The sequence below is a fragment of the Balaenoptera acutorostrata genome, chromosome 3 (assembly GCF_949987535.1).
Source record: "Balaenoptera acutorostrata chromosome 3, mBalAcu1.1, whole genome shotgun sequence".
In the NCBI taxonomy this organism is placed as follows: Eukaryota; Metazoa; Chordata; class Mammalia; order Artiodactyla; family Balaenopteridae; genus Balaenoptera; species Balaenoptera acutorostrata.
In genome coordinates this window covers 157,969,071-157,996,428 of record NC_080066.1, presented here as the reverse complement: position 1 = coordinate 157,996,428, position 27,358 = coordinate 157,969,071, and the positions used below count along the sequence as shown (strand labels likewise).

Here is a 27,358-nt window from a genome sequence, read left to right as displayed (position 1 = left end):
ACATGAACATGGTCCTAGATTACTTGGCTTTTAATTCGACATGACATATTTAGCCCCAGTACAAGGTCTTTTACCAAATGTTTGGAAAATAAAAATACATCATCATACAAGCTTTTGGGAAGAACATTTTATTGCTAAGCATATCCTTGAACTAAAATGCAAATGTGAAATAAAAAAGAAAAGGAAAAAGAAAAAGCAGTAACTTCACAACATCATAAAATAAATTCCTTAAGAGTCTGCTCATAAAACAACAGCAATATGATAGAAGCTCACGTACAGAATGCACATGTTCCCATAAAATTGTCCAAATAGAAACTTACACTAAAAGGAATATAATAAATGTATTTTTACTCAAATAAAAAATGTAAAGAAAGAAAGCAGGAAATCAGTTCACAAGACCTCAAGACTCCAAGAACAGCAATCTTTTACAGACAGCGAGATATAATCAACTTCATATAGGTTGGGCCATTTAGTTATCTAAATCGTGCTTTGATGCCTCTTTATAATCCTGTCTTTTTCAATGACAACAAAATAATCCAAAACTCTTAACACATTGAAATATCAGGTAATGAAGAACACCTCTTTCCATACATATTAGTAAAGGCTACCATTGTTTAGATTGCGCTTTTTGCCCCACGTCTTTAAGATACTTTTTCAAAGTCAAATATTCATGCAACTTACAAAAACCAGCAAGAGTAGATTTCTAAATCTAAACAGCTGATTGATTTTCATCTGTACAAAAGAAACTGTATGTATCTGACCCTCCAGAGAACACATTTCATTTTTGTGTGAATATTTGTCTTGCTTTGTCTCTTGCTTTTGGGATAGGTATGGCCACACAACAAGTTTATTGTTTTTCTGTACATTGTTTCCTCTTTTCAAAAAGAAAGACAACTGGAACACAAACCAAACAAACTGAAATAAACAAATAGAAAGGAAAGAACAGTTCTCAAAGCAGTATGTACACAGGTGGCTAAGGAATTATACCAGCAAAAATGTAGTAAAATATGTAAACAAAATCTGAGAAGATTTTTTATTCTCTTTGACACAGTTAACTGTGACAAAATTAAACTCACACTTCACATTTTAAGGTTTACTTTTTTGTCGTTTTGTTATTTTCTTTTAAAACAACATTCTCATTCCACTTCAAGATTTTAACAGTTTTCCTGTTTCAGTCATCCCATCAAACATACCATGATAAATATATCTGTATATATATTTATTTATATATATTATACTATTAAATTCCATTTTTTGTGTGTCACAGCAGCTTTAGTCATTTATTATTTTTAGAAAAGATGGGTGAAGGGAGACGTGAGCAAATGGAAGGATAGAGTTATCCATAAATGTCAGGCTGCAAAATTAAATCACTAGGAAAAACATTATCATGTTGGGGGCGGGGAAAGAACTATGAATTCTGCACTCTGTCATGCCATGTTTGGCTTGTGTGACCTTTTGTGGTTCCATCACAAGTTGAACTCCCTTATTGTCTGTTTTGATTATTTAACAGACTTCTTGTATTGTCTTTTCTTTTATATTTGCATGCATTTCGATCAGTCACAGATCCAGCCCACCCCCATTCCCCTTCCCTAGGAAAGGCTCTGTTTTAGTTTATGGGGCTTTCTCCTTTACCACAATTTGGCTGGGCTCATGGACAGGAACAATATTGTTAAGTAAAGCCAATAGCTCTGATAAAACCAGCCCTAACCCCATCTGTTCAGGGTTTGGGTGGCAAATTCTGGAATTTGATCCTGAGGAACCAGCTTTTCAAATCAATATTATCATCCATCCCATGATTTCGCTATGTGTTCAGCAAAGCATCGCATAGGAAATAGACAACAGATTCTAGAAACGCCACAACCTGATATGTAGAGTGGACACCATGGTAGCTTTTGAGTTCATATGGCAATAGTCTCTCTTCTGTTTTCTGAGATTTTTTTTTTTTCTTCTTAACTTATGTCCAGTTATTCTCAAAAAATAAACAAATACCCAAAAGCCATTTTTTCCCCTCAGATCTTGAAAAGTTACGCACACACTGGCCAGAACCAGATTAAGGGTGGGGTTTTTTTGTTTCTGTTTTTGTTTTTAACTTTTTCTTTTCTTTTTTTTTTGTTTTCATTTTTTACATAATTAAACCAAAAAAAACAAAAACATTATTACAGTCAAGCTTCACAAACATTATTACAGACTCACTTGGAGTTATGGAACAAGTAAGCCATGAAGTCTTCTACCTTGGATGAAAGGTCCTAAAGAGAAGGAAGCTTCCAAGTCCGCGAAAGTGGGGGGAGCCATCTGCTTGCTCCAGAGGGCAAAGTGCGTGCTTTATGACACAGCAGGGCAGAAAGAACTGTCTCCGAGCAGTGACTGAATCAAAGCAGCCATGGCTGAATCTTATAGGTAGGTACATCTTTGTGTGTGTTCTTTTAAAAATGATTTTCCCCACCATAGTCATGGTTATACCCCATCTCATAGAACAGTTCTGACATCTGTGAAATCTCATTTTCCAAGTATTTATATATTTATAGAGAAATAATCCTGTGTTTTAAATTCGCGTATCGTTAGCGGTGTCGTGTTTACACATAATACTCTTTGTCCTTGTTTTTCTGTTTCTTGTGGCCGCTCTTCGAGCTCTGCTGCTTCTCCTTGAGGAGCGTGCCATTGCTCTGCGCCGAGTTGCTGATGTAGTTCCGTGTCTCGTCCACTTGATAGGACCCCTCGTCCCTGTTCCTGTACTTGTACATGGCGTACAGGAGGATCAAGATGCAGAGGGCGGCAGCAGCCACAATGCCGACGACCATCCCTGTTGTACTGCTCGACTCCCGGATCACCTCTGAGGCCCCCGGAACCCGTCTGACTCCCGGCTCCGTGGGGTTTGCTGTGGGCACATTACGGAACATGGGGGAAGTAATTAGTGGGCTCTTCAGTTTGGTGCTGTCTAGCTCATAGGCAGTGGGCAACGGAAGCAAGACTATATCAGGCTGGGGTTTGAGATCACGGTTATTCATTTTGCCAGCTGGCAATTTGGGCACCATCCCAGACGAGGAGGAAGCTGTGAAGCGGATCAGCTCAGGGGACAAAGATGTGGTAGTAGTCCTACTAGTTTCGGAGACTTTGTTAGGTCTAAAGTCCTTGGATTCCCACTTGGGCGCATGTGCTTTGTAGCCACCTTCGAAGATTGAAGTGGAAAGACTCTTATCTGTTACCAAGGAGAAGGTGGTGTAAAAATCTTCATCATCAGTAGGGGGCAGGTTAGAGTCAAAGGTTTCCCCTGAGCCATACCCAGATATCACCAAGCCATCATCATCACAACCATCGCTGCCTTGGTCCGACAAGCAAGGTAACCCCGCCTCAGAGGTCATGGACAGGGAATCTTTGGTGGTCTCAATAATGGTGAGGAGGGGGCGAAAGGTAGGGGGGAGTGTAATGGAAGGTGCACGAGTAGCAATAGGAGGGGTAGCTAAAGGGTCTTCTACAAGAAGAGGGATAACTAATTCACCTCCTGGGATTGAAAAGAAAAAGAAAAACAGAATTAGTATATTTGTAGAAAAACAATTCACAGCCACACTCAATAAATGTATGTATAGTTCATAGGTTACACCTCAGAAATTATAATAAAACGACTTGGGTCCACACATGGATCCTCTCTACTTCTAGGCTGATTATTGGGCTATACTTCTAGCCCATTGTATGCCTCTTGCCATCAAAACCTGAAATCCTTAGATTGGGGGCTTAGATTTTTAAAGATACTCTCAAGTAATTATTTAGATAGAATTCAAATAGGCTTTTTCCAGGATCTGCTTATGGTATAATGACCTTCAACTATACTGTTGCAAATACTGACCATGAAAATTATGTGTTTGTGTGTGTGTGTGTGTGTGTGTGTGTGTGTGTGTACGTATATGCACATATGCATGTGATTAATCTGTGAGCCATAGCATTTCCTTATTTTTTTCTTGGGTTTCTACTTATTTGCTCCCATTAGGATGAGAATGACATATTTTCCATGTCACTGAGATCAAGATTAAGGAACATAAAAGAGCACATATTTAGTATTTTAAGTTACTACGTTTTATTTCACATTTATCAAGTGCAGTCTTCATTTACTATATGCTAAGTAAGGGAAACTTACAGTAGGTTGAAAATGTTCATCTAACAAGCCCATCTTGATTATGCTTTTCCAGAAATTCCCCTGACTATAAAACAACAACTTGTTTTGCATTGGTCTAATATTATGTTTATACATTGCTTTTATGCTATATGTAATATATGCTGAGCAGACACTAGATTTCAAGAATACCCAGCCTACATATCCATGACTTACTGGAAACTTACTTTTAGATTCAGAAATGTAGAGATAACAAAGTAGTTTTTAAAATCAGTGATTCTTTTTTCCAATTTGGATTCCTTTTATTTCTTAGAATGGCAGATATTTATCGGTTTACCCGCAGACCCTAGTTATTGCACTTATAAACATATGAGGACTAGGTCAGGAAAGGAAGTTCAGAATAGTTCACTAAATCATAGTGCCCTGCAAATTATGGTTACCACAAATATTCTGTGGTGGATGTTACTCACCTAATTGTAGGGCCAAGCTTATTATTCATGTATGTAAGCAAGATAATCAGTCTTCAGTCTCTCCTGTGTTTCTTTACAGTGTTATTTTCAGAGAAAGAATCAAGAAGTCACAGTTCATGTCTCTTCGTTAAATTTATTTAAAAAATTATTCCAACTATTGTTTTTAAAACTCCTCTAGCAGGGATGGCATGATACGTCCCTGACCCAGTTAGTCAGACAGTTGAGATGATAATACGATATTATGGTTGAAGTCTTCTTTCTGACCTGCTGCATCTAAACTGTCCAGGTTTCAGGTGTGCTAAGAAAAAGCCTCCTGAAAAGAAAGCTACTGCACACCTTCAGAGCGCCAGAGAAGAACTGCTTGCACCATATCAGAAGCTTTTATTCTCTGCAGAGAGAAACTGAGTTGGGGAGGGTGGCAACGACGTACATAATGCGTATCTTACGGAAGGGAAGGGACAAGAGGGCACTGTACAGTCATCCCTGGCCTACCTGATGATGTTAGCACATGTGGGGAAATAAAACAAAAACCTTTCTGAGAATCTCAGGATGATATTTTAGTCTGTGCTTTAAACCCCAGGCTTCTCTTCTAGTGCTCAAGAGTTTGAAACTACTGAGCAAACCGATTTTTGCAGAGTTGACAAAGCTTCAGACTTGCTTTCCTGGACAAGCATGCCTATTTTTTTTACATTGTGAAGATATGTAATTCATATATCTTGCAACTTATTTAACGCATAATTTACATACTTTTGCTAATTTTTATAAATGGGATTTGGAACACAGGTCCCTAAAGGTAAGCCAGTCCTAAAACTAACCCTGAGTTACCTTTTCTTCTCATTCTTCCGGTAGGGAGGCCCTGAGTGTTGTATTTAAGATGACACGTGGAAGAAGGCGGTGTCTGAGTAGGAAAAGAGCAGTGAGGAGAGAGGAGTGAAGCCTCATGCAGTCTGTCAAAGGTTCCCTAGGGATCGCTCAGGGATGATTTCACTTTCCTTTGGAGAACAAGACAGGGTTTTTGTACCCATCTCACCTAGAATGGGTGTTCTTTTCTGGCACAAATACCGAGAGTCATTTGCTTTTTAGGGCAAGGATAAAAATCAACCCATTGTTTATTAAGTGGAGAGTAAACTGGGATAAAGGACAAGGAATGACTGATTTGTTGGGAGGCAAAGTCCTGGAACAAATAATTAAATATAAAGGCAAATTGTTAAGTAGGATGCTAGTGTCCCTTTAAGTGAGATTAAGATCACTGTCTTCATGATTACAGAGTGGCATTCATTTGCAATTTTAGTGTACCATCTGTGACACCCAACTGGAGTCTTACATTTGCCTTTTTTTCCCCCCCTGTCTTTTCAATCCCAGCTAAAGCTTCCACTGTGTCTTTGTTGTTAAAAATCTACAAAATCTACGAACTGCTCATTCTGCAGTTGAATCACTTCCACTTTCCTTTGCTATTCACTTCTCATTCAACACCCTAATGTGAGTATCTCTCTTGGAGCAGAAAAAAAAAAAAAAAAAGTGAAAATCATCCTTTTGATAAGGGGATGAAAAGAGGGTCTTGAAGCTCACTAATTTACAGAGTGCTTCTAAAAGGTTGGTGAGCCTTTAAGTGAAATGGTAAGAGCTTATTTCCAAACTAAAATGATGGGTATGCTGTTGCAGGGTTTAAATAACAGAATCTGTTAAAACTGCTAATCTTCAATTTCTTTGTCATTTTGTTATTAATCCTAGTAGCAGTGATAAAAATGATAAATGATGCCCCTGTCAGGGACATTTAAGCCCAAATCCTGGTAGTGTTTAATCAATAAAATCATAGGAACTTTCATAGCTCCCCTCTCCTGGCATCTCAAGGAATTGGAAGAATGTCTTTAGTTTAAAAGGGAGTCCACTGGGATGTAGGAGTTGGTATTACAAAGGGGAATTATAGTGAAAGTAGGCAGAAATTTTTGGATAACTATAAACGTGGAAGGTTTATAACCTTCCACGTATAAACTTGCCTGAGACAAGTATGTGAGTTGGGGTGTATAGTCCATTTTAATATCAAATTCCATATTTAAGATTTAAGATGATTCTAGTGTCCTGGGAGGTCCAAGGGCACACATCATTTGAGATAAGGAGGTGAAGGATGTGTTTCTCCCATCATTAGATCCTTACTAGAAATGACTTAGATTGCCAAAGGCTATTTAAGATTTCATGTTTATTTGTATTAATCTAAAGTGAGTTTCCTCAGAAATGTTGGAGCAGCTGATAATTTTTTTTTTCACTGCCCAAAGACCGTGAAATCAGTGATCTACCGGATGTCTATGCTATGAAAGTATTCATAGAAGCAACAAGCTTAAAGTCATAAGGGGTTGCAGGCAGAGTAATACAAAACCTGTAATCCATCACAACCCTAATTTCCTATTCCATCCCCAGAATTTTTCTTTGGTTTGGAATAAGAACTATCCATATTCCTTAAAGTTAGCATTTTAAATCAGGAATATATACCCTTTTTTGACAGGGTTGTGCTTTTCTTTAAACCAGAGAGATCACTAGGGATATAAAAGGTCTATTTTAGCCCTGAAGGCTGCCTTGCTTTTTTGTTTTATGAGTGTATTTATAGATATATAATTCATGTGTCTAGGGCTGATATTCAGCAAAAGGGGCTCTCTGCCATCAAAAAAGACAGTATATTAAAAATTTAATAGAACTCTTCTGAACTGTGAGAATGTTGTAGGTGATGGTGGTGCAGTGGGTCATCTGAAAAAACAAGAAAAGCAGCACAAAGTTTCAATATGGCTCCAACCTTTGCCTCTCTGGAGATATCTGAGTGGAAGAAGTCACAAAAATACGAAAAACAATGACACTGAAGAGTGAGACTCTGGGAGAGGACACTGTGCTCCAATTCCTTGAATTTCTTTTATCTATATTTAGGTTCTTTACCTCATCTCTTATTTGCATTTTCCTCATTCTCTGCTGGAAAACTAACATACAATGGGGAGAAATCATCTTTTCCCCCACAAAGTTAGTTATTGAATGATATTCACTTAGTTATTTGGTGCCACAGAAGTGTGTACTTGCAACACATCAATATCTGGAAGCTTGGAACCATGAAATTGTTCTGCATCCAGCCTCAGAAAAAATAGTCATGGACAGGCATGGCAAGTCCCTGGGGAGAAGACACCAGAAAAACTCAAGTATCTCAAAGGGGCTTAACTTTTTAATGAGCATTTTAATGATATAAGAATCTCCAGGTAGGACATTTTCCCCTAGTTTATCTGAAATGGGTTTGATTCTGAAAGGCTACAGATTCTACTTTTTCAATATACACCCAGGTAAGATGAGCTATAGCCCCTTGATGTCATTATACATTGTAAAAGAAGGAATGTCTAGTGGAGTTTTTCATCTACCTATTGGTTAAAAGCTTTGCCTCTGAAGTCACTCAGATGCAGGTTGGCAACACAGTTCTGTGTCTTACTAGCCATGAGTTGGTCAAATTTATTAAAATCTCTGTACAATGGGAATAATAACACAGCCTATCTCAAGCCACCAATGCGAATAATAATAATGCATGTTAATGTTAATTATAATGCATGTTAAGTATTTAGCACAGAAACTGCTACTCCAAAATTCTAGTTACTAGTATCATTTCTACTAATATTTTGGACCTATAAACACTGAAATCATTGATGATTTTTTTCTGACCTTTTCTTATGTAATAGTCGTATGCTGAGGTATAAGTATAATAATATAGGATCTAGATTATTAAGGCTATTTTAAATGCAGAGTTTGAAGAATGATTTATAATAATCCCAAGAGCTTGCATTTAAAATAAATGATAAGCCTTATATCAAATGGACTTATGGATAGCATCCTCAACAAAAATAAAAGCTTTCAATTCAATTAGATAAAATAGTCCATTTAGGAGATTCTTAGTTCATCCAACATGTCAAACAATATAAAATCATATAAACTGAGGCAGATAAAGTGCATTCATTGAAGCTGCTGGGCTGGAAACATATCCCTTATCCACTCTTCAGTTTGATATTTCTTTAACAGTAATACTAATACCTAAAACTAAAGTGAAGCAAGTAATCTCTTTATTTAAAAATTATATAGCACTTCTTGCTGATCTTTTGTTTCGTGAAGTGATAAGGCAACATTGACCAAATACCTTTAAGGTCAAGGAGTATTCTCACCATAGAGTCATACAAAATGGCAATACCTACCTGAGACATTTCCTAAATAAAACTTTAGATGTGAAAATCATCATGTTTCTTGTGGGTAGAATCTTAGGACCCTTTTAAAGCTTACCTGTTTAAATCCTTGAGAGAAATGGCAAATATTAATAGGAATGGAAAAGAGAAAGAGAGAGAGAGATTTGGGTGCTTACTGTGTGCGGGTGTGCTTTCACCAGTAGTTAGTTTTTTACTTTGGAAGGCATCATTATCATAGGACAATACTCTGAACTTTGGGGTTCTTTCTCTACTCTCAGTAAAAGTGATTTTGTAGCTTGCAGTGATGGTGATAGTTTAATCCTGGATAACCAAACTCTACCATAGTCACTTGAGAGTACCTTATTTCCCCTTTGCTGAAGGAAAATAAAATAAAGGACTGATTTCCCCAAATGCTTTCTAAGGAGTTAAATTAGGATGTATTACCACTGATAACATTTGCAGTTAACTCAACTAACTTTCTTCTGGAGTACAGGCCTCCTGTAGGTTGTATCCAATTTCATATCCCACTGTAGAGCCTACCATTGCTTTCAAGGCTTTAAAAGTTGGTTCAGGCAAAGAGGCCAGGCTTCCTTTGGATGGTAAGAACAATTTACCCACACCCTTCTACCAAGAGTAGAATTCACATTGATCATTAGAAGCAATTCAGCACAAAATATAACAGTGAAAATTAAGCAAATAGACACAAATGAAATAAAATACTTAATATCATCTTCAAAATCACATAGTAGAAAATAAAATCAACTTCAGGTTCAAAGTAAACTAGAGGGAAAGAGAGCAAATAACATCAACAAGGCATTCACAACATAAGGACGGAAAAGAAAAGTAAAAGCAAATAAAAAATAGAGGCTGTTTTAGGAAAAATAAAGAAATCATTTCCAGATAGACAAAACCATTTAACTTAAAAAAAGCATACTGTATTAATTTATAGTCAACTTACATCAACAAATTGCCCGCATGTTTTTTGGCATGAAAGAAAAATTTACAAAAGAAAGTTGTGTAAGAATGCTCTTGGACAAATAGAATTGCCACATTCTTGTAACTTGCTTTTTTGTTGTCATTTCTTTAAAAACTTTTGAGCAAAATGTCTAATTTTTCAAATATAATAATTTACAACAGAGGATGATACAGGGAGGCAACAACACATACATCCACACCACATAACATGAAAAGAAAAAAAAATCTGCACTTTAACAAATTTTTTACTTTGAGGGGCTTGGGAGGGCATCAGTTTTGAATCTGAAATTATTCTGATTGCAGTGATTTAAAAAAAATGTTAAAAACCTGTTTAATTTTATAATTCGCCTTTAAAAAAAATCTATGAATCTCGAGGGTTTTGAATGAATTTCTGCATTATTATAGGTTCTCAGATATATATTTAATCTTAATTTTTTTTGTCTTTTTGACAAGTTCTAGACTTTCTTTAATTGAAGGGGATGGACGACAGCACATCAGTTTGAACAATGCTAAAGAAAGGAGGGGTATGGGAAGGAAAGATGCAGAAAGGGTAGGGTCATATCTATGAGTGTACTACACAAGAGATGAAGATGATGGGAGTAAATGTGTAAGTGAGTCGCCATGTCCATGTAAGGGCGGCACGGAGTGATCTAGCTGCATTAGAGCTTCTGGCTGTAAGGAAGGGATGGGCAATATACAAAAACAAATGAGCCTACACATGCCCATCTACAGAAATAAAGAACAGAACTCTAACACTGACAATCTCACACACCCTAAGCTGCAACTTCTTCAACATGCAATTACTCCAAAAATCATTACAGTTTCATTAAAGATTTTTAAATAATAAAAACAGTTTAACTTTTGTCCCTACTAAAAGTAGCCAAGATACATAAAATAATAATAGTAATACTTATAATAATGATCAGAAGGTTAAAAGCAAAAACAAGGAGACTAGATTTATGCATTCAAGTTGAACAACTTCATCGGCAGGCACACAGCCCCATCTAGAGTTAGGGGAGGGGGTGGAGATCTTCAAATCGAAAGACAAAGCTGTATAGGGAGCCCATTGGCCGGGTCATTCATGACTTCCCTATATAGAAAGGCTACTGTCTGAATGACAGCACCTGTCTTCCCCATGCCACCCATGGTGCATTTGATTCTAGTGAGACTGGGCTTATTTGAAAGATGTGGATGTGGGGATTCTGCAGCTGAAGTTGTTCCACATTTAAAGAGGGAGTGGGGAAAAGTTGCAGAAAACAATTCATAACTTTTTTTGTCATAGTTTTGGATAAAACCAAATCTAAAGATAAAGATCTAGCAATTAAAAAGAAATACACTGATATATATACAGATAGATATATATAATACAAAAAGCACTTAATTCCCAAACAAGAAGGGAGCAAAGAACGAAAAATAATTTAAAGAAAAGAGTATTTCACACACTTTCAGAGATGAACAACCAGATGCACACGCTGAGGAGGCACAGACAGAGCAGTCAGGGGACACTTTTTTTGTTGTTTTGTATTTTCTGGCTTATTGATTCCCCTTTTGGTGACAGCCAACATTAAAAACAAATTTTGCATTTTCTTTAAAAAGAAATTTTGCATTTTCTTTAAAAATGTCTTTTTTTTGGTTTTGCTTCTTAAAAAAAAATAAAAAGGGCGTGCAGTCTGGATGTACGTCATAAGTAGACATTTGAGAGAGAAGAAAGAGGCTGAGACTGACAAATGGGTAATTGTCTATTATGCTTTAACTGCAGGAATGTTAACCAAGTTAATACATGCTTAAAGTAAGTTGCATTTAGGGAAAATAGAAAAACAGACCAGCGAGTTAGGGTTGGGAAGAGGTCAGCAAGACAAAACCAATTTGAGAGTAGGAGAAAGGTACTGGGTTTAGTTTCATGCCTTCCAGTAGGGACAAAGGTCATCCCAAGGCCTTTTGCTAATTACATTCTTGTAAGCATGTGCATGTATATGTGTACGTGTGTTGGGGCTTGAAGTAGAGCCTGTAGTGGCAGGAATTGAGGTAAAAATACACATGAGTTCATGGGTTCTGCTCTAGGAAACTTAGCCCACATTCATTCATAGCCTCAGAAGGTAAATTTTGTAAGACATAGAGGGGTTATAATTAATACTGCTCCATATACATGTTCTTGGGCTTGGCCAAATTGACAGGGCACATGGGTGACAACTGTGGTAATTAAATTTACCTGATAAATGGACGGCTTTTTTTAGGTAATAGAGGCAAAACCCGCTCCACTCTAAAGAGCATAGTGGCATAGCATCAGTAAACTAACTATAGGATAGTCAGGAAATGAGTGTGGCTTATTTGAAGGACATTGGGGGAAACTGCCAGTCTTCTAGAGACCATGTGGGAAACAAAATGCTCGATTAAACCTTGAGAAAAGGAAAAAAGAGACAAAGTGTGTGTGTGTGTGTGTGTGTGTGTGTGTGTTTGTGTGTGTGTGTGTGTGTGTGTGTGTGAAGATACTGTGGAAGGGACATGGGGAAGGAGGTTTTAGAAATGGCCTCAGCCTCTACTGGAAGAGATCACAAGAATTACATTAAATATTTTATCCCCGTGAGAACATTAATGTTCAACCAAGGACTGGGAAACCCAGGTAGGTGAACCACAAAGGTAAGACACTTGAGAGCCCCTGGTCCTGAGCCAATTCCAACCACTCCTAAGAAATTTTTTGGGTGACTTTGACAAACAGAATAAATTGTGAGGATGAGTCAGACTTTTGTCCCTCATGGGATGCCCCTTTTATTATTTTATTTTAAAATAATTATAGTAATGTGTCCCCATGGGTCAGTCCGTACCAAGATTTTTAGTCTCTGGTTTTATAATGTTAATCATTATTGTAGGAACTTCACAAAGGGCAGCTGGGAGGTTTTACTAGGAGGAAAAAAATCCCAACAATATACGAAAAGAAAAACCCTTGTTGCCATTTAGTTAATTTTTTTGAATAATTATACTTTTAACATTGAATTTTATTGTATGAGAAGACCCTATAAATGTACAGATTGCCTCACAAGGCATCAAATTACTTCTGTAGGACAAAGTTAGTTTTAATAACATTCACATGGGCTATTTTTTGTTTCATAAGCATTTTTTTAAAGTAGGAAACATAAGTGGTCTAAGTGTGAGACTTATAAAGAATAAGATATGTCTAGTGTATACATACTCCTGGAAAATAAGAGGTGTTTTGAGGAAGATACACCAACAATTTGAGTCTCCTAAGGTTTCTACTGAGTAATTTACCTATTTCAAAATTGCCTGTTTTAAACTCATACAAGTAGGACACCACTTAACTTTCTGGAAATCACTGGCTAAACAATTGAACATACCAAAATTTATGGTTGTCACTTTGCAAATAAAATATGTATTTTTTAAATCCATGGAAGCCACAGTTTCAAATGAAGCAAACACAGCACTATATCAGTGCCTACACATTTTTATAAGTCAACCATCAGTTAATATACACAAAGCTCATTTGATTTCTAATATAAGATAGAAAATAATATTGCCAGTAGCTTATAATCAGGTCACAACTTCATTTTCATCTTTCATTGCATATCTACACTAGGCTTTTATTACCAATAACTTCATGGTTCTGTATCTATGCCTCTACTGAGTGTTAAGAATGCTTTGGGGTTATATTTGCCATTGAGAACAAATAATACAATAATTTGACTTGAAACAGCATATTTTGATGGGACCATTTTTATCCCAGCATGTCCAAATAACCCTGTCTAAATGCAAAATCAGACTTTTAAGAACATCAAATGCAATAAGATGGAATTACTCAGAACGCATCTTGGAAAGTGCACTTGTTTCAAAGAAATATGTTTCTGAACTGCTTGGGGTTGTGCCTGAGAAGCTGGAAGAATACTCAAGGAACTCAAGGTGCAAACCCGCCTCTCTGGGAGAGTGATTCCTGCTTGATAAGGACATTGTCTTCAGTGTGCACAGGTGAGGTTCAAGAGGAAGGTCCAAATGAATTATTTTGCATAACATTAAATATTTTAAATTTGTCACTGAAAGTACTGGAAAGAGGAAGGAAGAGGCAACCTTCTTGGGAATCAGAGTACAACACCAGGGAAAGACTTAAAAAATTGTAATCAGGGAAAGCTAAAAAGGAGTCTGGAGAGCAAATACTTACTGAAAATTTTCAAGATTTTTGCATCAGGTATATGAGATAAATCTCTTCATCATCTGTCCCTCCTATGAAATACACAAAATCCTTTTCATTGATTGATATGTTATGTGTCTGTGGGATGAAGGGAGGGATTCTTCTGAGAGAATCAATGGTTCCGTTCTGAATCATGGTTTGGCTTAGAATAAAAACAGAGACACTATGCCTGGATGTCAAATCCTAGTAATGTGAGGATGGCTGTCACTTGTGTTACAAAATGAGCCCTGCGTTTACCCCGACTTCCCACAACCTCTTCCGCAGATACGGGTGATGCTCAGGGAAAGAGTGAAGACTGCTTCAAACATGGTATTTTCTCTAAATAAAAAACTTAACATTTTCTTTTTAATGCTGAACAAAAATGTTCCAAGTAAGAAGTTCTTGTACTATCTGTTCCCAAACATTTTACACACCTAATTACAGTAAAGAGGGAGAAAGAGAAAAACTAAACCTCCAAGATGGAAAAGAGCACAGAACACCATCAAGCCCAATACTTAGAACTGTATTTCTGTATCAGTGATCTGCTTGCCCAATTGAGAGTAATTTTTCATACTTAAGAAGATTCATAAGAATGGATAAAACATTACAAAAGGTAGTATTGCATTTTCAAACCTGATAGAATAGAATGTTTACACATGGAAGGACCTTACATTAATGACTTCTTTCCCTATGTATTTACAAAACCCTTAACTTGTATCTGTAATTCTGTCCCCAAATCTCCATTCCTTTTTGTGAACCTACTGCGTCCTGTACAGATTGTTACTGGCTCCAACACTCCACTGCACTTAATTTGTTTTCTTCTCAGTTTCAGCTACAGTCAGAACTTTAGGACAAGAATAGCATCTTTTTATCTTTATTTTTCCTACCAACCAGAATACTAATAATCACTCAAACGTTTATTGAATGAACTAATGAATGAATTAATTAATATCATTAATTGCTTTTTTTTTTAAACCCCACATTAGCTTAGAGCTTCCATAAAAGCATTAAAATCTTACATCACCAAAGTGGCTCACCTTGTACCTGAAATCTAGTATATGGGATAGAAACTTTAGAGTCTGGAGACCTAAGTTCCAGTCTTGGTTGTATCACCTACTATGCTAGCTTGTTAGGATATTGAAAAAGTCAGTTAATCTCCCTGAGCTTGTCTTTTCATGTGTAATATGGCGATTATAATGGCTGGTCAATTAACCTATCTCAAAGGGTAAGTTTATACAACTGAGATTTTGAATCTGAAAGTGTTTATAAAGAGCTCTTCAAATGTTTGTTACTATTTTCTTCAAAGCTGACCATAGCGTCAGCTATGAGGGTTTCATATTCAGAGAAGGCTGAGTCTCAGACAACTGAGATCAGTGCTACTCTGAGTGGGATGCTTGGAGCATCAAACGAATAATGACCTCAGTCAAAAACCCTAACCCAAGTAGCCACTATTACTACCTCTCTTGAACCTCTGTTCCTACCCCTCCAATAGTGCTAAGTTCTTAAACCTTGATTAGTTCATCTTTTCATGGTGAATTTTTTTTATATATGTATGTAATTTTACAGTTACTTTGTTTCACTCTTCTGTGGGTTAGAGTTAAGCTCTGAAGAGGTCATATTGAGGTATGTTTTCATAGGAGCCCTTCCTCTCAAACCACATGACTTGAGACAAGTCACTCACTCCTCACCCCAACCCCTGGAGTCTCAGTTTGCTCATTTATAAAATCAAGAAGACTCATCCTTCCAGCTCACATATGTATGTAAATTTAAGTAAAATTACTTTGGAAACTATGAAATATTCAATTCAAATGCAAGAAGATGTTATTCGCTATATTCTATGAGTTCAGCATTACTTGGTGCTACTGAAGAGACCAAAGAGGATGGTGACAAGGGTGGAAGTCTCATCAAATTCCCTTGGAAAACATATCCCAACAGGCATTAGAACTGTGGGGTAAGATGAGGATATGAGGGAATGGAAGGTCGAGGTAGTATTTTAGCTCTTTTCTGCCAAAAGAGTTAATACTGGTTAAGATGCACAAAAGGGAAAATTCGATTAAAAACTTTCCAGGAATTAATATTCTTATTTTCATTTGTTTTAATGGTAATCAGGTAGTAGTATAAGTAAGTCTTTCTTCACTCAGGATATTATAAACTCCTTGATGCACAAGCTGAATCTTCATAATTATTTTGTGTGTTTTTTTTTTTTTTTAAAGGATGTGATTAACTTTAAGATTTTTTTTTTTTTAATTGATTAATTGATTGATTGATTGCTATGTTGGGTCTTCGTTTCCGTGCTAGGGCCCTCTCCAGTTGCGGCAAGCGGGGGCCACTCCTCATCACGGTGCTATTTTGTGTTTTTTAATCCATCTAACATAGAGCAGGGACACCATAGGTCTTCAGTACATATTTGTTGAATTGAACTACAAAAATACAGCAGCTTGCAGCACTTGGATCTCTGCTTTGTGAAGTGGGTGGGATTCAAAAAAGTTATCCTTGTTGGCACTAATTTATTTAATGAAGAGTTATCTTGGGCTTCCCTGGTGGTGCAGTGGTTGAGAATCTGCCTGCCAATGCAGGGGACACGGGTTCGAGACCTGGGCTGGGAAGATCCCACATGCCGCTGAGCAACTAGGCCCGTGAGCCACAGCTGCTGAGCCTGCGCGTCTGGAGCCCGTGCTCCGCAACAAGAGAGGCCGCGACACTGAAAGGCCCGCACACCGCAATGAAGAGTGGCCCCCACTTGCCACAACTAGAGAAAGCCCTCGCACAGAAACGAAGACCCAACACAGCTAAAAATAAGTAAATAAATAAAAAATTTAAAAAAAAAAGAGTTATCTTCATCGAATATCTTCGTGAAGTAAAACAAAGAGCAGTGTAAATAGAGCTTAAAGCCATGAACTTAGCAACTGCTCTCCTTTTCTTAACCTTGCTTCTCTGTGGATTTTTAGGGCCAATATATGCATATGGCTCATTATTTGCAAACTATTAGGTCCTTACAATACTATTAAAGTCCAAGACAGTAGGTAATATAAAAGATTTATTTTATCCACATAAAAATGACCTGTGTGCCAGTCAGAAATGAAAGCTCTGCCTGAAATTCTTTCTTCCTTTAGCTTGAATAGCCCAAGATTTTTCCAACTTTCCTCCTCCTGTTCTGACCCTTTATCTCTCCATTTCATGGCTGGTCCCAGGTGTGGCCCTAGGCTGGGTGATCCTATCCTGCCCCTTGGCTGTAAAGACCTGCCATCTATATGACTATGATTTGCAGTTCAAACCTCCTCTCAGATTCCAATTTCCCATATCCAACTGTCTACTCAACATTTCTACTTCAGTCTCTAAGGGGCACCTTAAATTCAAAATGGCTAAAAGAGAACTTTGGACTTCACTCTCCTCCTAAACTTGCACCTCTCCTAGGTTTCCCATCTTTTGGGTTTGACCCAGGTGTACAAGCCCCTAATTAGTCATGATATTTGAGCCCCTACCCCAACTCACCTCCACATATCCAGTGTACCAGGAAGTTCTGTGTACTCTACTGTGGCAACAAATTCCTCACGTTGACTTTCTCCCACTGCCGTCACCCATGTCCTAGAGTAAGCCACCACGATTCCTTGCCTGGACTCTGCAATAGCCTCCCAATTGATCTCCCCACCTCCACTTCCGGCTCCCTAAAATCCATTCTCCATAATGAAGTCAAAGTGATCTTTAAAAAGTATACTATATAAAACAGATCAAGTCACTGTCTCGCTTCAAATCCTCAAAGGTAGAATTCTCCAAACCCAAATTCTGTACCGTGACCCACGATGTGAAAGTGAAAGTCCCCTGTGATCTGCTAGCTGCCTACCACTCCCATCTCACCTCTTACAGCTGCCCCTGACCCACGATGTCTCAGACTCTGGCCATACTCTCTAGCTTCCCTTCCAAGAACACTCCTTTTCTTATTCTTTGCCTGGCTTGTTCCTTCTGATGGTTCAGGTCTCTCCTCCAAGTCTGCTCCTCAGTGAGGTCCTCCATGGCTTCCGTAGTAAGCAACCTGCTCTCTAACTGACCGTCCCCTCGTGATTCTCTGTGTAGTATTTACTAGCTGTTTCATGCCCATTTATTTATGGAATATAAGCGCCATGAGAACAGAGACTTTGTCTAATTCTCCACTGTACTTGCAGCAGTGCTGGACACTTGGTGAGAGCTCAGGAAATCACTGCTTAGTGAAGGAACAATGCCTCTAATAGCCTGAAAACACCTCGCAAAGGGAGGCCAGTCTACTTTTCTCTCTTGCAGACCTCCGTAGCTCCAAGCACGGTGCTACTCCCACATGAGGCGTTGAGTAAATGGTTTGTAAACTAACTATTGAAGCATTGCATCCTCTATTCTGTTCTATTTTCTTTTACTCTTCTCTAAACCAGATGGGATTTCCCTGAATTCTAGCTAGCAGTTCCAATGCAAATTGGACCTTCTCACCCACAGCTGGCTTAAAAAACCATCCGAAAAAACCACATCACTATCTAACTCATTCTCCCTCTCATAAACTGGTGCTGGGATGTTTATTAAAAACTCAGGCTTTCCTTTGCAGTTGTGAAAGCTAAAGATAAAATAAACAGAAGAGTCAGGACTACAGCTGCCAGGCTTTGATGCATGTCTTCAGGCAATAGGAAGGAATGGACCAAACAAATTATCAGTGGGAGGACTGGTGATCAGGGTAGTGAAAATGTACTTTGTTTGTTTGCCTGTTGTGGCCCTACAGCCACTGACAGCAGAACCCAGCAGTAGTGGGATCTTTTTCCTGAACTCATACCATGACATGCTATGAATGTATTTTTAGAGTAATAAATTATTCAAGAAGGTTTATTTTGCTTCTGTTTTCCACAAAAGCTCATCTAGTCTGTCATTATGACCAGAATTCTGATCATTTTCTTTGTGCTGGTGTTTTTTTGGTGGTAGCAGCTGGGCATTCTACCTGTTGCCTCCTCTCTGCAGGGCCCTTAAGTTCTCTACGTTGTCCACAAGAAATAGCTGAACTTGACGACATGTTACAATAAAATTCACCATATCTTGAAAACACCCTCTTTTCCCCTAAAATCCATCTTCATTGTAAGGAGTGTACAGTGTTCATAAATCAATAACACCAAGGCGTTTTTATACTCAGTGGAAATTAGTACTATGCAAACAACATGAAAAGCTTGCTCAAGACTCATGCATTTGACATCAAGATGATGTACCATGATTGCACGGCTTTGACTGTGTATGACCTGAGCCTCAAGCAGCTGATTTACCAGAGAGTAGAAGACTACAGAGATGCCTGCATGTGCAAGACACATATCATGAGATTTATTTTTAATTTCTGTAAACGGAACTACTGTGATTAGAGAGAAGCTATGATAAATTCCCTAGTCATTCCAAAAACTCAATGCACATGAGCCTCTAGATTAGTAAAGATACATGCTCAGAGACAAATGCGTATGATCAAATGGTTGACATAGTGATCCTCCCAAATATGAGAAAAGAGAAAGAAAATATAAATTATAATTTTATAGTTAAAACACTAAATTAACCAGAAGCCTACTTCTAGAGGGACATGTTCTTAAGAGTTATTGAGAACATATTCTCTGCCAGATGTTGTATTAAGCACCTTAAATATTTAATTTCACTTAATCATTTCAATTACATCTTACATTATCAGCAAACTTGGGCTGAAAGAAGTTAGTTTGCTCAAAGTATACAACTAGGAAGTTGAATAGCCATGACTAAACTCAATCCTATATATTTTACATTAAACCACAATGCCACTGCAAACCAGGATGTTTTAAAATATTCAGTTCTCAGTGAGTATGGGAAATTATAAACAACCTAATCTTTAGGCACAACAACAATTTCCACAGGAGATCCCAGGATCTCTACAGATTTATTTCAAACTCTTATGCCCTTGAAATCATTATTGTACAATGAGATATTCAGAGGGGCTCTGAGGGTTTTTTTTGTACAATCTCAGGTCATTTAACCAGACCTACTAAATCAGTCTCTGCTGGGGGTAGTGGGGATGGGATGACAGGCAGTGTCTGAATATTTGCTCTTTTTAAAGTTCCCCAAAGGGCTCTTATGCAAAATCACGTTGAGCTCAGAATCAAAAGACCTGGACTAAATCTAGGCTGTGATCCACTCTCTATGACCTTGAACTAAGCCATAACTTCTCTTGTTTGTAAGATGGAGATAAACTTCACTGGATGTTGAATTAATGGAAGGAGATGCTAGCTATATCAGCACTTTATAAAATGCACATATATACATATACACACACATACATACTTTCAGAAATGTTATAAGAATAATAATTCTCTTACTGGCACATTGAAAGCTACTTAATAATTACTAATACATTGATTTTAGGACCACACAATAAATGTTTTTGGATATTCCACCTAGTCTAAATGTCATGTGGTGGATGCTTCAGTTATCTATGAAGTACCTATCAATATAGTCTAAATGATTTGATTCCTTTGCTAATTTCCTGAGTTATCAAATTACAAATGCTCTCTGAATATCTCTGTCCCATACTGTTTTCTTTCATACTATATCCTAATCCATCATTGACTCTATGCAAAAATTTTTTAAAAGCGCTATAAACTAACTGTTGGAGAATCTCATCACATTGTTCTTTTTTCATACCTTATTATTTTTATTCTGCATTTTAACCCCAGACTGGTAGGCTCCACTAATTATTCTAAAGTGTTAAGAAAAATGGCTTTCTCTGTACTCATCAAACAGGCACAGATGCTACTCTCAGTCTCAGGTAGGACAGAAGACACAAGAATTAGCTTCCAACTGTGTCCTTTCAGAACCATGGAGTCTACCATGTCTGCTAGAGTGACATGGTGCTAGGATGAGGACAAGACACAAGCCTGGCTTCAGATTAGGGTCACAAAGTGAGGAAGAGTTATAGCCAGCTTTGAAAACAGAAGTGCCAACAGTCATCTGGTCACTTTTAATGTCTCCTTGGCCAGACCACATCATCTTTTTTCAGCGTGGTCTCCAACATTATTTCTCCACGGTGATAATAAACAGATCCTGATATATTTTCCCTATGCTGTTTTAGATGAATATGTTACTTGATCTTTAAGCTTTCACACTACATATGATGACCATATGAGGTATCTATTAAAAAAGAAAAGATTTGAGAAACATTAAAGGTTTTATCTTTAGCAATGGTGCCATGTTTAATTAAGAACGTCAGAATGGTGAAATTCAGAAACCCACTTACAATCTCTATCTTTATGCAGAAGTTTAATGTGCTCACATGCAGTGACTCCGTTAGAATGTTTGCTCATTAATTTTATTTCTGTTTCATAGTACTAATCTATAGTGATGTTTCCCCCAACGCTATCAGCCAAAAGGTCATATTTGTTTCTTCAAATGGATGGATACTACTGAAAGCTGAAACTTAAAATTCATAAAGTGCTAAGTATTATCTCTGCAAAATCATGTAACCTAGGGCTAGGCTTTTGGGGTCTCTCTTACTTGAAAAATGTTACATTTTTTATTACATATTATTTAGGTATTCAGTACAAAATATATTAGTCCTCCTGTAAACAACTCACTAGGAAAATCCTTATTATCTTGGACACCCGGTAGAATTTTTTGATAGTGACAGGTCATCCCTACTCTCTCTTTTTTTAAGGAACAGATAGGCGAAGCCACTAAGCAAATCCAGGGCTGGAGCAGTATCATGAAAACTGAGACAAATCATTTTGTTCTTACCATATCCGTTTCATCTTTGGTTTTGTTTTGGCTCAACACAAATTCTCCTTGCAGATGAGGGTATCTTGTTTCCTTGAAAATATTATTCAGCCAGAAACAAGAGAACATACTGTTATGGTACCTGCATCTATCTGTCTGCTTGAATGTCAGGGCTCCTTCACTGTATAGCTCCAGGGGATGCAGTGCCTATTGTAGTTCATGTAAAGAGTATCCCCTCGAGTTGAGCGATGCAAGGCCTGCCCAGCCTATGCAATAACCCCATGCAAGTTACCCCTGTGCTTATGAACAGCATTTGTAACTACTCTGAATAAGCCCTATTTTTCCTTTCAGTTCTGTTGAAGCCAGCATTTGGACAGGACAGTAGCACACAGTGGACAATTGTCCTTGGTCACTGCTACTTAAAGTTGTGAGCAGTGTTGACCAGATAGGTAAAGACAGTGAGAGAAGAGGTACAGGAATGTGGCCATAGCACATAATAAGGACCCAATAAATAATTATTGAAAAATAAAAAGTGATTTCCCTGTGGACCTGGCTAATGGGCACAAATCAAGACAGAAAGATACCACATTTTGAGTGTCTGTGCATTTTAGCTTCTAAAGAGCCTTCATATTTGAAGAGATTTGTTTAACCTACAGGCCTTAAGACTTATTTCTTTGGTTTAGATAGAAAGAATCTAAAAGCAAGGACTCAACTACCTAGAAGTCTCTGGAGAATAACTCTCTCTGATACTTTTACAGAAAGTAACACAAAAGAACAATTAATGGTAAAAAGAATAACTTTGTGAAGTAGTGGCATTCACCATTTGTGGTCCAAAGAAAGCCTTGAAGGAGAAAAGGATGGTAGTATCTATTCAATATGTTTCCAGAGAAACCAGAGAGATAAATAAAATCGAATGCTGTTGTGTCTTTTCCCCACAGGTTATACATCCTGCTAATAAGCAAAACTTCCAGAAAGTAAGCTCTCCTGACTTTCCTAGAAAAGACATGACATTAGGAAGCACAGTGTGGAGGCAACCTTACTTAGTGGTTATGTAACCTCAAGTAAGTGACTTTAATTTTCTGAGCCCCCTTTTATTGCCTGTAAATGTAAGGGTTAGATAGGGTGATCTTTTGAAAGAACCAATGACTTAAGGAAGGTAAGTGCTATTGCTAATGAAGCTCAAAAATTTTCCAAAGCCAATAATATCATTTCTAAAATATTTTAAACTGACTATATTTAGTTTACCTAACTCTATGTCATTACATAATGGAAGCATATGTTTTATGTTGCCTTTTCCCTTAAGAATCAAAAGTCAATTACCTAGCCACTTCACAACACTCCTTCCTTAGTGGGTCCTAGAAAGGCGTAATAATTTCTGTGTTTCTTGCAGTGAGATGACAAAATCCTAGGATAGGGTGCTAAGAGTATTATTTTGGATACATGGGATGTTGAGCAGAGAAAGAAGGGAATCTAGTAATCCAAGGATGAAGGTTTGAAAGTTGATTTCCCACTGTAGAGACTAGCCATTGGCAGAGTCCTATATGGAAATCAGGCATCAACAGATCAATAGACAAAAGAGGCAGCATAGGAGTTAGTGGGTCAGGGATTTTTTTTTTTTTAGGTGATACATAAACAATGATAAATGTTCAATCTAACAACTCCAGCTTTTAGAAGAAAGTGTTGGGTACGGCTGAATTTTATTGCTTCAGAAAGCTCTATGCCTCTATCTTTTGTACTGTGCTAGTGTTCAGATGTATGATGTTCTCTGGAGCTCTCAATCCAAGGTCTTCTGAGACTGCATCACAATAATTACCCATCTGTATTCTAAAGCTACAAGCAGCTCTTTCTCTGTTGGATAGCTTGTATTGTAATGGTGGCCAAATAAAAGAAAGCTACATAGATTTTGAAAAGCATAGTTAGAAAGCATCACAGGTAGCTTTGTGTCATGTGGGCTAGTTTTATTTGTTGTCTGAAATAGTGGATGGAACTTACAAACCAGGATGACACTAAAAGTGTAACATTTCCTAGCGGAAGAAGGGCTCTTGGTTTTAACAACCTTTAAGTGTATCAGAAGTCAGTTGGCAAGAGTTTCGATGAGAGCCACTCAAGTATGACCCTGTGGTCTTAAACTTGGAACTGGATGCTGCAGGAAAGCCAACTGGGAAGGCAGAGTGGGAGTGCATGAGCTTGGAAAACAAAAGCTACACATTGCACTTAGCATCTTTGTCATTTGCCTTTGGGTTCCTTCCAGTGCACAGAACCACTTTAGTCCAAATTCTTTGAACTGTTAGTAGCATCCAACTGAACTTTACTGAGAAGAGTAACTTTTTTCTCTATATAACATTAGAAGGAAATCTCACTGGAAAGGACTCTACCTTAATGATGCAGAGTTGTGGCAACTTGAAAATCAATTGCAAAGGACTGAGTTCCGATTGAAATTTACTATGTTGTTTTTAAAAACCATTCACAGATAGGCTATTCCATGCATGCCAGGATTTAAACTGCATCCTCCTAATAGTGGCTAAGTCTGATAGGGTGATGTTCCCCTGCTGTCACTGTCAAATTTCGTATGTAACTATTATGATCATCAACCAGAAAACCCATGGGCTCTGTGCAGGGATGTGGTTTAGTGTCGAAATCCTAATTGCCTATGCTTACACTGAATCCCAAACCACTTCGTTTATGAAGAAAAATATGAACCCCGGGGCCATGGCCACATTCCAATTTGAATAATTACGTTGGTTGCCACAAATTTCTTCCATTCAATCCCTCAACTGTGTCATCTGGGATGTAGCTATTCAATTCACCCTACACACCACATTTCCAGCCCCTTGAAGAAAAGCTCTGCCAAAAAGGAGCTCCCCATGAGCAAAAGTGGCCACAAATCCTAGAACAGAAGCTTAAAGAATGTGCGAGGAGATATCAAAACTGAAATCTTCAGATGCTGAATTTTTTTCAAAGTTTAAAAAAACTATTCTGAGAGTAATATTAACATTTATTCTTACATGTCATTAAAAGGTATTATGGTGCCGAAGAAGATATTTTAAAATGGCCCAGTTCTGCAGTTTCACAAAGCCCAATGAGTGGCAACTGCATAGGACAGCTTCGGAGGAGGGACCTGGTTACCTATTTTGTTATGGCCATGGAACCCAAAAGAATATTCTTGCTTTTGAAAGGGACCCTACAAGGTAGTCTCAGTGTTTGGGGGAAGTTGCCATGATTCTGTTTGTTCTCTGAAGAAATTAGGGTGTGAAAAGAGAAATGTGCCCAAGGATGATAAGGGCTTTCGGAATCTGCAAGTCCCGGTCAAGTACGGTCGGGAATGAACGCAAACTTTTCTGAGTTTGATTTTAATTTTGTCGTTTTCAATTATTTAGTTTTAACTTAGAATACCACCTTTGGTAAAATAGTTAACTGGCCCCTTTTGTGTCACACTGAGTGTCCTAGTCTTTACAGGAACATAAAGGAGTATGGACACATGGCTATGTTTTGAGCACTGCATAATGTTTTCAGCAGTGACATTTTCATGTAGAATGTTGTGTCTTTAGCTGTGAAGCTGAGCAGCAAATAATATACAGTTAAATGGTTGGTTCAAGAAAGGGAAAGGTTAAAAGGGCTGGGCCCTCCCGGAGAGTCAGAGGAGGCGTCTTGTTGTACATACTCTGTGCTCATTTTACGGTTATAAGAGCGGTACTTGGGAATCCCTTATCAGATGAGAAAGGTGGCAGAGACAGAAATAAGAAAATAAAGAGAATGGTCTCTGGGTAAAAATGTCAGCATTTGTAATGGGGTTTGCTTTTCCAGTGGTACTTAAAATCTCAGCAGTAGTAAGAAATGTTGGATTTCTGTGTTTTCTTTGTTATGTTTCTTAAGGGCTAAGAGCATTTGTTATTATTATTGGTGGGTGTGGGACAAGTCTGTTTATTTAGCTACCAATTCTCTGGATTTCTAGTCTGTCTATATAGTTGTTCTTACACAGTGGTACTTCTATAACAGAACACCTGAGAATCTGTACATACCAAAATGCATACAACATTCTTTCATGTAGATTTTCTTGGGAGGGTAGCCAAAGCTGTTTTCCTCTTCCTGTTTACATACAAGATGTTGTTCCTTGGCAGATATATGTTAGAATAGTTGTTCCAGATTGCAAAGAGCTTTGCACACCTGGATTGTTTTCATTCCAAAAGGTCCAATTAAATAATATTGTACTGCATTTGCATAATTATTCAATTTAGCTATATGGCAGAGCTTCCAATTGGAATCTTTAAATTAAAAAAAATCTGCGTATATGTCAATTAAGAATTTTACAGTTATTGATCAGTTGGTACTCTAGAGATGATTTGCTAATATACTGATAGAACAAATACAGTGTCATTTAAGGAGAACTTGGTAAACATGAGCATTTAGGAGGAGATGAGCCTTTGTTTTAAGGGTGATCGCTCAACATTTCTGGATAACAAAGCAATGAAAATCTGATGGAGACTGTGTGCTTTTACCCAGTAAAAACGTCTATGTAAATAAAATTTTGTGAAGACATTCAGATCTCATCCATGGATCCCAAGCTACATTTTTAAGAGGACTGCATTACAAAAATAAGGCAAGAAGTAATATCTGTAAAAATGCCTCATAAACTCTAGAGTTATATATAAACTTATGAGGCAACTGCACAATAAAAGCAACAAAAAGGATTAATTCTCATTACTACTGTAACATATATTATAGTCTGAGTCACTGGAATTAAATTCATGTTTTTACTATCTCTAGTTATCTGAGTTAATATAAGAGGCCATTATTAAGAGTTGAGTCTAAAATTTGCCTTCAATGTAAAACATATTTTATTCTAATATAATGCGGCTAGATATTGTTAAGTTTGATATTCATCAGCACTGGTAAAATGAACCCAACCTCAGGTGCAAATCTAATAGAGCTGAATGTTAATTAATGTGATCCAAACAACTTATCATTTCGGGCTTGCTTCTATTAGGAAAGATGTGTTATGGCTGTACACTAATAGAAAAGTCTATTAGCTGCATGGATTCCAATTTCCTTTATCTATGTTAGTCACTGCATGCTAGGTTTCTTCTAAGATTAATATTTTTTCATTGTTTCTCTTTATGTTTAGAGAATTTGTTTAAAACCATAAAATTGTGGAGCAAGATGCAGTGGATGTATTTCATATATTTTAATCTGATAGTTTCATATATAACTTTTAGCCTAGGAGAATACATCCATTTTCCTTTCAAGATTCAATTTTGGCATCCATCTGTGCAATACCAGAGAGAATTAATATCAGAAATGGAAGGCCACTTCCATTTATATTTGAGCCCCACAATAATCCTGTAATGAGTGCGGTAGATGTTATTTACATCTTAAGGCAAAGTCTCTCCACCTCATCACTCCTGCCATTTTGGATTGGATAACTGTCTGTTGCGGAGACTGTCCTGTGCACCAAGGATGTTTAGCAGCATCCCTGGCCTCTACCCACCAGATGCCAACAGCACCTCTCTAGTTGTGACGATCCAAAATGTCTTCAGAATTGCCAAGTGTCTCCTAGGGGCAAAAATCACCCTCAGTTTAGAACCACTGGTTTAAAGGTAAAGAAACTACATTGCAGAGAATGTAAGGCATTGGCTCAAGGTCATGAAGACACTGAGTACTAGAGCCAGGGCCACAGCCCATGTCTCCGATATCTAGCTCTCCCCTCTTGCCATGG

General features: G+C 37.6%; 1 protein-coding gene across 13 annotated transcripts in view; it reads right to left on the bottom strand.

Moving 5' to 3' along the window:
• The window catches only part of NRXN3 (neurexin 3), a 1,648,091-nt gene continuing 1,620,733 nt past the window's right edge, over positions 1-27,358 (bottom strand). For 3 of the 13 annotated variants that reach the window (XM_057543496.1, XM_057543497.1, XM_057543498.1), the window contains one exon: positions 10,195-10,418. In XM_057543496.1, coding sequence (XP_057399479.1) covers positions 10,309-10,418 — 110 coding nt within the window. In that variant the 3' untranslated portion in view covers positions 10,195-10,308. Of the gene's footprint in view, positions 3,500-10,194; positions 10,419-27,358 lie in introns of those variants that run through there. The other 10 variants (XM_057543493.1, XM_057543494.1, XM_057543495.1 and 7 more) reach the window with 6 other exon arrangements.